Source organism: Manacus vitellinus, unplaced genomic scaffold, assembly GCF_001715985.3.
Source record: "Manacus vitellinus isolate BGI_N305 unplaced genomic scaffold, ASM171598v3 scaffold_0_pilon, whole genome shotgun sequence".
NCBI classification, from domain to species: domain Eukaryota; kingdom Metazoa; phylum Chordata; class Aves; order Passeriformes; family Pipridae; genus Manacus; species Manacus vitellinus.
This window is the reverse complement of record NW_021938789.1, coordinates 27,654,820-27,668,479: the sequence shown is the minus strand read 5'-3', so window position 1 is coordinate 27,668,479 and position 13,660 is coordinate 27,654,820. Positions and strand designations below refer to the sequence as shown.

General features: G+C 37.2%; 1 protein-coding gene across 1 annotated transcript in view; it reads left to right on the top strand.

Moving 5' to 3' along the window:
* WWC2 (WW and C2 domain containing 2) overlaps window positions 1-13,660 on the top strand; it is an 81,948-nt gene that overhangs the window by 36,075 nt on the left and 32,213 nt on the right. The window contains exons 7-11 of the mRNA XM_029959436.1: window positions 1,277-1,406; window positions 2,092-2,238; window positions 3,160-3,233; window positions 7,914-8,156; window positions 13,029-13,118. Of these exons, the coding sequence (XP_029815296.1) occupies window positions 1,277-1,406; window positions 2,092-2,238; window positions 3,160-3,233; window positions 7,914-8,156; window positions 13,029-13,118 (684 nt within the window). The remainder of the gene's footprint in view (window positions 1-1,276; window positions 1,407-2,091; window positions 2,239-3,159; window positions 3,234-7,913; window positions 8,157-13,028; window positions 13,119-13,660) is intronic.

Below are 13,660 nucleotides of genomic sequence, written 5' to 3'. Positions count from 1 at the left end.
ACATCCTTGAATAGAAATGATTGCAGAGCCACATAGGTAATTTTCTTACATAAATGCAGTTTAGTTTGTACAAAAACTGAAATGTGGAGAAAGGAGAACAGGCATGCTCACAGCTTTAAAGACTACTTTAGAACTTCGAACTCTTTGTGGCCAAAACTGGAAGAAAGATAGAATACAGTTACAGGTGTTTTGTGCAAGTTGCTGTTCTTGCAGGGGATGCTTAAGATCACTTCTGATCATTAAAATGTTTGTTCATTCCTCACTCACAAGGTAAAAGACTTTCAGCAAAGATGATGGATGATAATAAAACCCAGAAAACCAATTGCATTATAAAAGACTGTATTCTCTACTAAATGATTGATTTTTGTCAAGGTGGCTGTTGATTTTAATTTTGTGAAGCACAGCTGCAGTCATTTCCATGATGCTATGAAATATTCAGTTAAACTAGAGACAAGAGAAATATGCTTACAAACTATAGTTCTTGAAGGAAATGTTGAAATACTAAAATGAATCATCTTTTTGTCTCTACGTTTAGGAGGGATTTTTAAAATTATTTTCAATTTAATTATTTTCAATTTAATTAATTCAATGTTCAGTTATTTTCAAAATCCTGATAGTTCAGGAATTTAATGAATTGTCCAATCTATGACATATGGTATTAATTATCTAGAGATTTTGTGAATAAAGAGAGCCTGGTGACTGGCTGAGCACAACAGCTGTACCAGATGGTTAATGCCAAGGATTAGGGTGAACTAGAGGGAAGCTGAGACAAGAATGGTGCTGCTTATGTTTCTGCTCAGAAAGGCTGATTAGTAAGTACCAAGAAGCTTGCCTGTCTGCCCATGTCCCAGTGCAGGTCTGGGTAGAAGAATACTACTAGTAATAAATTCTGCTTCTGTAAGGATCACAGACATTTAATTGTATGAAAGGTGTACCCAAAAGCTGCTACTGTGCTGCAGAGTTATGGTGGGGATAGGAATTTTGGCAGTGTTGTCAGTGATAACTCGGTACTTGTGGTAGAATGAATAGAAGTCTTTTGGTAAGCCATTCCCTGGACACTGTGTGTATGCTACATAGCTTTGACATTTTTGCCCAGGATTAAGTAGTATTTGAATGGAGATTTCAATGTAATTTTTCCTTTTTGCATGTCTGTTACAGGAAATAGTATCTCATCTCCTTCCTTTCTGTTCTCTAAGTATGCTTCTGCCTGAAGTAGAACAGCAGAGATGTTAGTATTATTTTCTGTATCTGGTATTAATATTCTCTCTTTCCACAGAATTGACCAAAAAATGTCCGGAGGCCAGAGTGGGTATGAACTGTGTGAGGCCAAAGCCATCCTGAGGGAACTGAAGTCCATCAGAAAGGCAATAAGTTCAGGCGAGAGAGAAAAACAAGATTTAATTAAGGTATTTTGAATGGTCAATGCAAGTTTTGTGCGGATTTGTTTTAACATGATTCACTTCCCAGATGATAAATACTTTGCATTTTATACTTTTAAGGGATTCTCAAAATTCTTTGAGTCAAACTAGTATTAAAATCCATTTTCATATGCAGAAATTGAAACCTCTGATGTTCCTAGATCTAAAAGCCACTCTCTTAGAGAATATAGATTTTTTGAACATGTATGTAAGGTACAATGTATATGTTACCTCTAAATCACAATTTAGAATATAAAGTGGACGAAATTGAGATGTGTTTTTGAGATGCAGGACCATTTTCTGAATCAGTGAAAGTTTAACAAATCTAAATTGTCCTATTTCCATTTCTGAAAGCAAGTTTTTTTGTTTTAATCAACCAGATATTTAATTGGTTGACAAGTAAAAAAAACCCCAATAAAGCAACAAAACCGAACAAAATCCCAAAACAGATATAAACCCAAATGAGTGGTTTTTGCATTTTCACAGGTGTTGGTTTCCCTTAGTGTCAGCTATCAATGGCTTGATTAAAAGGATAGTTTGCTTAATAGGAAATAAACGTGCAATTTTTATAGTGGAGTCTTTTATGTAAATATCTTTTGGAGATATTTAGGTATAAACATGGTAAAAGTGCAAAGGAATTTTAACACCACTTCTTTATCTGTTTTCTGGACAGAGTCTTGCAAAGCTGAGAGAGAAATTCACTCTTGACCAAACCATTGAAACATCTGAACCAGACTTAAGTTCCAGTTCTGTAAACTCCCAGCTGTGTTTTCCTAGACAAACTCTGGATACGGGGTCTCAGACTGACATTTCTGGTGAGGTGAGCTTTTTTCCATTTTGTCCAATGTAAAGAGAAATTGAAACAGACTGCTACAGTTAATAGAACTGGAATCAAATGACTGTTCACTGTTGCTGATAGGCATATATATATATTTATATTTATATATTTGTTTCAGAGAATTACTTATAATCAGGTGTCTGGTTTTTTTGTCCCTTGAATTTTAAATCAAGATTCGGATGAACTTTATACATTTAGCATGAAGCATTTGACTATCTAATTTAGTCAAATAGTTCCAGTACAGTGAAGATTGATCTGTCTCTAGGATATGTTTAACCTTACAGATGTAATTCCCTATGAAGATTTTTTTAATTTTCAGAAACAAGATCACAGAATTTAAATGTGCAATTTCATTTTACAGAGCTGAAAAACTGTTAGTGGAACTACTTGTTCAGTGATTTGGTAAAACCTTCTCTGTTTCACTGATGGTATATTTTATATACACAGACAACTGTGCTTAATTTTGGCTGTTTCTTTGAAGTTCTGTGAACTAAGGATGTAAGGAAGAGAATGTACAAGGTTTTCCAAACAAAGAGAACTCTGAAATGCACGGACTTAATTCTAAATTACAAGTTCAGCGGAGTTCACAGTAGAAGATCAAAATTTTGGGTACAATCACCATAAGACCTCTTTGAAAATACTCTGAGAATATGGACAACTGGTAGTATAGTAGTTAAAAATAGACGAACTGGCTCAGAAGAAAATAGTGCTGTTTTGTACATCACAGTAGATGAGATCTTAACTAGGCACTTAAAAGCAAGTGTGGTGCTGGCTGCAGAGTGGGTAGGGAATCTAGTTTTGATTTTAAGTCGTGATTTTTCTATCCTCTGCCTCAGTTTTGTTGATTCGTTTAACAGCTTTGCACAGTGATAAGGCTACTTTTTTTTTTTTTCCCCTCAACAGATTGGAGCAAGAAGTAAATCAAATTTAGCAGAGAAGGTCAGACTAAGTCTGCAGTATGAAGAGGCCAAGAGAAGGTAACGAGGCCGGTTGATGTGTTCGGTCACAGCCTGGAGCCGGGAAGGTTCGGGATCCCTGCGGCACTTATCCTTGTGCTCGCAGCGACACCCGGCGGACGGCGCTCCTGCCGTGTTCCCTTCCCTTCCGAACGCAAGCAGCTTCCAGGGGCAGCCGGGCTCTGGAACAGTATGTTTGTCATTTAGTGCGAAGTTGGATGTGTTAAGAAAGAAAATTAAGACAGTGACAAATTACTGGCAAGTCCGGGATCAAGGGAATAGAGTGAGCTGACTTTGTGCTGAAAGGAGCTGCTAGGTTATTTATGTCCATTATATCCTTCTTTGGGATCATCATTTTACTTTACTATACCACTGAAGGCTCTTCAGTTTCAGCATTTCTTCATATTTCCAGTGCAGATTTAGCAGGCTTAATTACTTCTTTTTTTCCTGGGACTTTGGATAATTTAAATACTTGTTATCACTGTGGGGTTGGTTTTTTTAATGAGTTTAACCTGAGGAGAAAAGAAATCTGAAGCTGCTGCACTGATGAATGTGGAATGCCTTTCAAATAAAGTTCTGTGGTAGTTGCTCGTGAAAGCAGTGCCATTTTGATGAATTGCCACAGCACTGAAAAATGGGCATCAAAGGCAGAACATTCAGGGTTCAAATGACATGTCTTCTGGGGCACCAGAAGTGCTACATAATGCTGGGGGAAGATTTACTATTGAGATAGCAATCTTGTATTGTATTATTTTCTTATATTTGTCACGAAATTAATTGTCAGCTATTCAGAAACCTTATTGGTTTTGTTATGGAGGTTCTTCATAATATAAGGGAAATAGTAATCTAAAAACTATCCCACACTCAAAGTTCCTCTTTTTACTATAAAGAACTAAGCAAGGCAACAAAATAAAAAATAATACTTTTCCCCAGATGAAAACTGTGCCTAAAATGCTATTTAATCTGAGATTTAAGTATTATTTCACTTGGAATGCTGTGGCATGGTCAGTTAGAAAACTACAAAAATAAATTTGCAACTTGTAAGTACCGATTAAAGGCATAGTTGGTTTAAAGTTTTAAAGGCGGGAGGCTGCACAACTATTTTTTTGCCTAATTTTATATGTATACTCTCTTCATACAGAGTAGTAGCTACCATCCTTGCCAGTAACAACAGTAATCCTTTATATACTCATTATGGATCATAAAACTTTATTATATAATCAATGCATTCATTGAAGACTGCTAAGGCTATTGTGTTTGTTCAGTATTGAACATGTGTGGTTTTGGCTAAGAATCATCATGCACATAATCTTAATTGTCAGGTGGTGTTTTAGATGCAGGTAGATGGCATTTTTTCTCAGGCATAAATCATCCAAAAACAGATCATCCTGTGCTCTGACTGTGTCTTGATACCAAGAAGTGCCAGCATTGTGTTTTATCTTTCCTTTGTAGGAACAAAAAACCTGGCAGTAAGTCAGTTTACCACTTCTACCTTGGAGGGGGGAAAAAAAAAGAGGAAAAAGAAGAACAGTACAGTGCTCAGAGTATGGAGTGCTGTAGCACAGGATCTTTCTTTCTCACAAATTAGTTAGCCAAGAACATTTCAGTGTTCATAACGTGGAATAATGAAGATACGTACCAGTTTGCACATAAAGTTCAGAACCTAATTACACCTTTTCCCCAATTATTTGGGCCAGTGTAGTCATCACTGTAATTTAATAAGGGTTGACCATCTTTTCTGAAATATTAAATGTGCAAATTCTCAAATTTTTTTATAAAATAAGTAAGAGAAAAGAAGATCTTGTAAGTGAACTTCTCTACTTGAAAATTATCAGGTAATTTTGTACATTGCAGATTTTCTGTTGCTTAACCAGCAGAATGTCTTGAGGAGGTGGAATGTTCATAACTATGCTAAATTCAGTTGCAGGTGTTATTCAGAAGGATCTGTGCAGCATGCTGACAGTCCTATCCTGATGTGGTGGAGATCTGGCAAATATTCCTTCTTGGCCTGTTGTGGCTTCCCACCCTTAAGGGGAAGGGAATATGCAAGATTCAGAGATGCCTGTGGTCGAAAAGGAATGACAAAAAGTCAGAGAGTCTGCAAAAACTTACAAAATTTTATTAGTAAATTATACACACGGCATGGAAATTGGTATGTTAAATCCACACACTTTGGTGGATTTTGAATAAGGGGTAGGGAGGAGAGAGAGGTTAAAGAGAGGGAGAGAGGAAGGAAGGAGTGAAAGAAGAAGGAAACAAAGAAACAAACATCACCAGCCCTGGCTCCACTGTCAATGTAGCTGACAGGGTGTCCAGTGTCCTGGGGTGCTACCCAGGCTTTGTGGGGGTACCTTTGTCCCCGCCCTGAATATAAGTTTCTTGCTTTCTATGCAGATTAGTTATGTATAGTCCATTCTTCTAACCTGATCTGGAAATGGGTTGAGGGCTTCAAGGGTCTTGATCCCTCCCTGTTGTGTCAGCCTTTGGTGGACAGTCCATGCCCACTTCTCTATCTCATTCCTGTGCTTGTTCTGTACTGTGTTGTGTGTATCTCCGGAGCCAGAACAAGGGCGTTTGACCCAGAAAAGTGTTGCCCTACCCCTGTATGCCCCCCCTTCTCCAGTCACATCCTGTTCTTTCTTACAGCATGTTCTTACCAACAGTCCTTGGTTGGCTCCACAGCCATCCAGCTGTCCGTATCTGAGGCATACACATTAGCCCCTTCTCTTCTGGGCTTCTACACCTGTTGAGCAAGGACTTCCTCCAACGTGTGAGACCAGTTCAGTTTTCACATCCATGTAGTCCTTTGTCTGTCTGATAAGGCAGCTGAAAAGAGTGTCAGTTATGGTAGCGAGGGGTTGTCTTATAGCGGAGAGAGCAAAAGACCAGTTTGGAGACTGCCATCCCATCCCGTAAGACATCAAGCAGCTGTCAGCAGCAGCTACTTTCAGAGTAAGGTTGGGTAGAACCAGTGACCTAGAGATGAAAGTTTCGACATTTCATTATCCGTCTGAAATTATTTGGTTGTTTTCCATCTAAGTACTGCTCCTCTAAGGGACTGTTGAATATAAAAGATACATGTAACAGCTGCAAAATATGTTGAAGGTCTTTGTGTTATTTCATCCCACCATTTGGTTACAGTGGCACTGCTGATATTATTTCTGTTTATTTTATATGCAGGTTTTTTGTGAAAATACCCTGAGTCAAACTTGTTCTTGTGGGGGTTGGGTGGAGGTATGGGTTGTTTGCATTTTTGAAGCTGTTGTTTTTAAATTGAGGTGCAGGTAAGAAGGAAATATTACCTATGGAAAAAGAAAGGGGTGATTTCCCTTAAGCTTCTAGTATGAGCAATGGGATAGTTAGATTCAACATGAATTCTTCTTAGCTTGGACCATAAATAAATGCCTTAATGTACTGTAAAATTAATACCAGAGATGCAAAATAAGCATGATATTATTGTTTTTGTTAATCACTGAAAACAAACTGGAAAGAAGAAAAATGCTTTCCCAGAAATTTGTCAGAACTACACAAAGATTATACATGCCAGATTATCTCTGTGTGTTTTTGAAGTGTGGTATCAGGCATTACCTTAGTGCCTGGTAACATTGAAGTTGCACAGGCTGCTATCGTTTGTTGAGCTGATTTAGGTGCATTTAACTACGACAGTTACAGGTAAGTAAAAGTAGCAAAGTAGTTTCTCTCGCTCTAGATTGTATGGGAACTTCTGTTTTGATGTGTCCTTTCTCTGCCTTTTCCCCATCGTACAAGAAAGAGATGCAGAAAGCTGTACATATTTCAAAGCTTCCATATTCTTGAGCTATGCAGCTAGTTCAGGTGTGGCTAAGCCTGGAAGTGACTGAGCACCTATAAAGGGAATTTTTAGGCTTTCCCAGTGGACAGTGAGTCTTTATTGCAAGACCTGCACTTTTTAAGCTATGCTGCTGAGCCCATAGACAGAATGATTATGGAGACTGAATACTGAAAATAACTGGTCTTGATCATGACAAAGCTTTAGTACAATGATAATGTAGATTAGTTCCTGCTTCCATTGTGTGGGTGTATCTGTGCAATAGGTTTGGATAACCAAGACTTGGCTGTCTTAACTCTGTGGTTTGACATCTGCAATGGGAACAACAGTTGTGCAAACTTAAACTGTTGAGTTAATAATCTCTTTTGTGTTTAGGTAGCCGTTGTCCTATTACCTTTCATTTTAATTTCATAGGAGAGTGGTGGTTTGTCTTGGGATTTGCATGCATGTGTGATACTGAAGTGAGCACCTTGCTATGGTGCACATTCTTTCACCATGGGCATTGCCATTTCTGAGGAGCAGTCAGCCTCCAACAGTTTAGGAGAAATCCATCATACTCCTGAAGCATGAGTAAAGCATGGTACCACTACTATGTTACCAGACAGATCACTTTCCATAATCCTTTTATTAACATTTTGGCTTCTGCTTGAATTTGGCATTGGAACAGGAGCAACTAATTTTTAATGTATACGCACATTGCTGTTGGCCTGGATAGGTGGCCTGGTTCTCCAGCATAATCTGCGTTCTTATGAAGCAAAACTAATTAAAAATAGGACTTTGAGTATAAAATGTCTTTATGTCCTGATACCTTTCAAAATACTGTATCACTTCTCTCTTTCCTGGGATTCGTGTGCTGTGCTGGGCTCAGGCAAATCTGCTTTGTTTTATTTTAGCATGGCTAATTTGAAGATTGAACTCTCTAAGCTGGATAGTGAAACCTGGCCTGGAGCACTGGATGTGGAAAAGGAAAAGCTGATGTTAATCAATGAAAAAGAAGAGCTTTTAAAGGAGCTCCAGTTTATTACACCACGCGAACGTACTCAAGATGAGTTAGAGCAGCTAGAAGCAGAAAGGAAGAGGCTTGAAGAAGAGCTGGTGTCTGTAAAAAGCACACCCAGTCAAGCACTTGCTGAAAGGTAAGGGGTTGTCTTTTGCTAGTATTAAATGCTGCATTCTGCAATCTAACCTTTGTACTCATTACAGAACCTGAACTATGCCTTTGGTTACAGTTCTATGTAGTTCTTAATTAAATTTGTTATTAGCCCTATGGGCAGAAACACAAAGAAGTCTTCTGTGAGAGAAAGTGAACACTCTGTATGTGCTCTGCAATATCAGTTGCTCTGCATTTGTTACCAGAATGAAAATGCTTGTGACAGATGTTAAATAACTGAGGAATGTCAACATACCAGCAGGAAGCCAATACATCATTCACTCGTTTCTGATAATAGCTGTAAACTGTTTGAACTTGGGTTACAAAGATTATCTTGATTGTTGCAACATCTGAAGCCTTTCATTGTGAGTTTTATTACATACAAAAAATGCAACCAAAAGGGGAAAAAACACCAAAAAGTTCAGATGAGAAGTATAATTGCTGCAAAACTTTTCTAAGTTGCTGTTACCTACCTGGCAACTGGAGCAGCACAATAAATTGTTTTAACCAGATTCAGAGTTTGAGAAAATCAAAGCTGACTGTCATCAGCTGTAAGTGGAAATAAATTTATGGGCACCTCTAGCACACATAAAATGCAATAAACAGAAAATGTCATTGTCTGTATTGGTGTAGTATGCCTTACTGATGTAATACAATCAGCACTGAGGGGCTTTCTTACTTCCCTCTACTAAGAAAGACTTGGTCTTGCTCCAGTTTCATTGAATGATGAAATTCCTATTAGTGGCATTAGAAGCTGGATCCTAGGTTGTAACTGAGTAGCAAGGATGTCTTTTTTTTTGTTTACAAAGTTCATAAGTGTGTATAATGCATGATTTTTAAACATTTTTACACTTTATAATAGTTTAAACTACATTACATTGATAACCCAAATATGTTCTAGAAGAAGGGTTATGTGCTACTGGGGCTATATTTTTGCAGAAGCTACCTGTCTGTACTAGTAGTATTTAAAGTACTACAGATCTGTTGCTCTCTGACTCCATTAATAAGTGGAGAATAAGGGGTCAATAATAGAAGCAAATTAAAAAATAATTTTAATCTAAGATTTTGATCATATGCTGTTGTAAGTAATAGCTAAATCTTGATTCATGGTATAAATAGGCAGCTGGTGTCTGAGTCTTGTGTTTTGGATTTGCTTGTTTAGTGCCAAAGAAAATTCTGCACCTGACTCTTTTCCCATATGTGGCAGATGCCAAACTTGGAGTACAAAGGGCAAGTAAAATTGTCCTCCAGTGTCAAGAAGAAATGAATTTTCCATATATAGTGACACAATGAGTGTTTAGAGCTTACGTTTTTCACCTCTGTTTTCCTCAAATTTTTCTCCTGATTTTTAATCCAGAAAATGTGGATTTTTTTTTTATATTTTTTTTTCCTGAGATTACTGTAAGACATCATGTTTTATACTGCTCGTTGAGGTAGCACTTATGGTAGCTTTTGGCTTGCTTTTTTGTTATTCCAGTGAATCTCCAGTGAATTTCTACCTACAACTGTTTATGATATTAAAACTGTCTCCCTTGTTGGCTTCAGAACATGTAAATTGTTTTACACCAGGCTATTTTGAGGATTGTTTCTCATTTGTCTTCTATAAACATAAAGAAAATGTTCATTTTGTAGAAGGATTCAGATGGTGAAACTTTTTCTGAAATTTAATTTGAAATTAATTAAATCAATTAATTAATGATGATTAATTGTATCAGATAAACCATCAGCGTTTTGTTTCTTGGAGATGAGGAAGATTCTCCTCTCCATTATCAGTGGAGGAGCCATCTTCAAAATGTTGTACTATTGTTGCATTATTATTTTCTTCCCTGAAGTTTCGTGAATGCCTTCAGTTTGCAATGTTTTCACAGGTACTGATAATGGAGCAACAGTGTAAGAAGCTGTGGATTGTACAGAGCTTAATGTTATGAGGGTTTTTCATAGGTTTGGCGGTTTGTTTCTTTTCTTTATTTCTAAAGTGAAAAGAAACAGAAGACGTGCTCTGACTTAAAATAAAAACATTATAGCATAGCCCTGGGTTATTTTGGAGTGGGATGCTGAAATTGCCACTAGTAGATGTATGTGGATTCAATTTACAGAAGGAGGGTATAGATCATAACATATCATCTTCAAAAAGGCAGAGACAGGGCATACTCTGACTGCTTTAAGAAGCCTTCCAGCAACTGAGTAGAAATAACTGGACTGGGGAACTGTTGAGAGCTACTTACTACTTTCTTGCATCTGCATTGGTGTCAGGGAGATCCCATTACTGCTTTAATCCTTGGCAAAATCTCCCAAGTAATCACAGGCATTTAAACAGTTGCATGATTTAACTGCTCAGTTGTGGTGTTGCCTGCAAAACTGGCACCTGCTCTTGTGCCTGTCATAAACAAACATGTCCACATAAGTTTGCACTGAAAGGTGAGGTATGTGCACTTTAACTTTTTAATGTATTTTCTTTTAAGATTTTATGCCCCCCTCAGCGATGTTACAATTTAAGATCAAAACTGGAGAAAGACTTCTTACTAAAACTGAAGTCCCTCCTGCAATGAGTAATAGGTTAATTGAAATAGGAGGGATGCAAACAGGAGAGACTGAGAGAGGCCTGTGTCAGAATAGATAACACTATGATTGTTTAGGTGTTTACATGGGTTTTTTGATATTAAAGTTCCTACTTATGCTATAAAAAGGGAAGGTTCATTGCCTGAAAGTTTTAGAGGGTTTTTTTTTCCATTCAACCTAATGTAGAATGAAAATACATCCCTTGAATCTCAATTTGTTGTGAGATAGTAAAATTGTTTTCATCATGCATCTTGTGTTTGTGACTTGTGACTAACATATATCTGAAATTTATCTGCAGGCATTAATATTTGTACTTTAATTACTAGTACATCAAATTACATCCAGGAAAGAATTTTTTTCAGGTGCTAAATTATATGGGATAAATTATATTTTATCAATTTCCTTAAGATAATAAAAGAAAACAAACTGTTGATTGTGCTTTGTGGAGGCAGAAAACAAAAAACCTTTTAGTTCAATAGTACAAATTCAGTGGAACAACTATAGGTGTCTCTCTAGAGGACTTCAGTTAGAGAAAATCCTAAGCTTTTATTTCCTTTCCTGCCTTCTACCATTAGTAGTTGAACACACAGAGCAATTTCTGTGCCTCTTCCTTGAGGAAAAAAATGATAGTTCACTGTTGAAATGCCACAAAAGAGCTTGTGAAGAGCACTCTTGCTTGGGAAAAGCAGGATAGATTAGGCTTTAAAAGAAGACAGAAGGCATCAATAAATTGTAAAATGACTGGAAAGAGTGTCTGATAGTATAGATAAGCATAACTGGTTTGGAAACCTGTGTGTATGTCTTCCTGGGCAAAGAATGAAATACCGTGTATGCTTTTAACAGCCTTGGCAGGCATTGGCAGTTGAATCCATCACTGGAGTGTGAGAGCACACGGGGTGTGGGCAGTCGAGTGGAAGTTCACACCCTGGCTGACCTCAGGGTAACTTATTCACCTTTGCATAACCCAGATTTGCTCACTGAATAAGCATGAGTGTAAGCAAGTGCTTTTCATGCTTTGCTGAATTAGAGACTTTTTACTGGTATCTGATGCTCAAAGGGAGTGAATTCTGGGAACTCTCCAGTATTTCATTCAGTTAATTCACTTTGAGTAAGAAAGCAATGGTTGATTTTTGTTTTTTTTTTATTTGAACTGTTCTCTTGCATTTGAATTTTAATTTATACATCCTTGAGATGACAGAAGGGCTAAAGGAACCATTTCTGAGAATGAACCATTAACTTTTTTTTTAATCCGTTAAAGGAGGGGAGTTAATTTCTTGTTTCCCAGATTAGTCACTTGAGAACTTGTGACATGTATCAGTTGACTGAGCAAGGGCTAGACGACAATATAGTAATCGCAACTACAGGAGGATTTTTGCTGAATCCACTGAGGGAAAGTAGTTTATTTAGTGTTGTAAATGGAGTGATAAAGGGAATTATAAAAGGAAAAAAAAAATCACTGTAAAGATTAGTGAATCATTTCTGCTAGCAGCCAGCCAAGAGGAATTGGAGAGTTCCACCTTTTGTGGCTTTACAGCTATGCTACATAACGAAACAGGAGGCAATAAATCCTGCTTTTTCATAAGGGTGAACCTTAAGCATTACAATGCTGTGTGGCTCTGAGGTGATGACAAAGCTGTTGGGGATGTAGAAATCTTTACCAAGGACTTCAGGACTTCTAAATGTCGTCTGTCATCTCAGAACCTTTCACTGAATGCTGCTTTGGCTTGTTGTACTTAGTCTCTATATGAAGATTCTGAAATTAAAGGGAGTGCTTTGATTTAAAACTTGGAAATATCAAAACTAATTAGTGTTCTCTTGGGTTTTGATGATTTGTTTTTTTTTTTTTTTTTTTTTTTTTTTTTTTTTTTTTGGTTTTGGGGTTTTTTCCTCTGGAACTGTATTAACTGAGGAGCCAGTCTGCAGCACAGCTTTAAAAAACTGTATTAGGGCAGATCTTATTATACTTAAGTTGCAGGTATTTTCCCAGTGCTCATCTGTTACTCTTTTATTGAGTGCATGTTCTCCTTGGTACTGTGTGCATGTCCCAACACTCTACTTGCTTGTGCACTCTGAAGGTTTGTTACAGTGCTTGGAATTCTGCAGGCGAAGTCACTCTGCTGAAGCAGCTCAGGTTTTACAACAGGACTGAGAGCTAACACAGTATTTTGGATTTTAGTAGCTGTCAACCTGATAGAAATGTGAGGGATCTTCACTTTGTTTCTTTCTTACCTATAAGGTATTTTAGCCTACAGATTGTTCTCTAATGCTTTCCTGAACTAATATATACATCTCTTTGCAGATTAAAATTGGAGGAGAGAAGAAAAGAGTTGGTGCAGAAACTTGAAGAAACTACAAAGTTAACTACTTATTTGCATTCACAACTTAGGAGGTGAGACTGTACTGCATAATGTAAAAACCTGTTTGCTAGTGGACCTGGATGTCTTAACTTCATTCTTAGGTTTTTCTCTTAGCTGGAAGCTCAACAAAATTTGTTTAATATTTAAGTAAGAATATGCAAGTGTAATAGTGTCAAGCATTTTGTCACCATGCAAACCTGGTGTACTTTTATAATTTCAGTAAGAACTCAAGACTGGATTGAATGGTTTTTGTACAGCTTCCATAGTTAAACGGGAAGACTTTATTTTACTTCTGCGTAAGGAAATAAATACATCACAAGTTCTCTACATGGCCATATCTTCAAAGTCCTGTCACTGTGGAGACCAAACAGGTTTTCAGATTTCTGTCTGAAAATGAGTTATTAGAACTGTAGCCTTCATTCTATGAAATAACTGTAGAGGCTTAATGAGTATATGTATGCATGTGAGTATTTAGTGAATAGTTGATTCTGGTTTGATTCTTCAACACTAATTTACACTATCTGTAGATAGAAATGTATCCTCAGCTGGATATTTTTTTCCTGACAGTCATTGA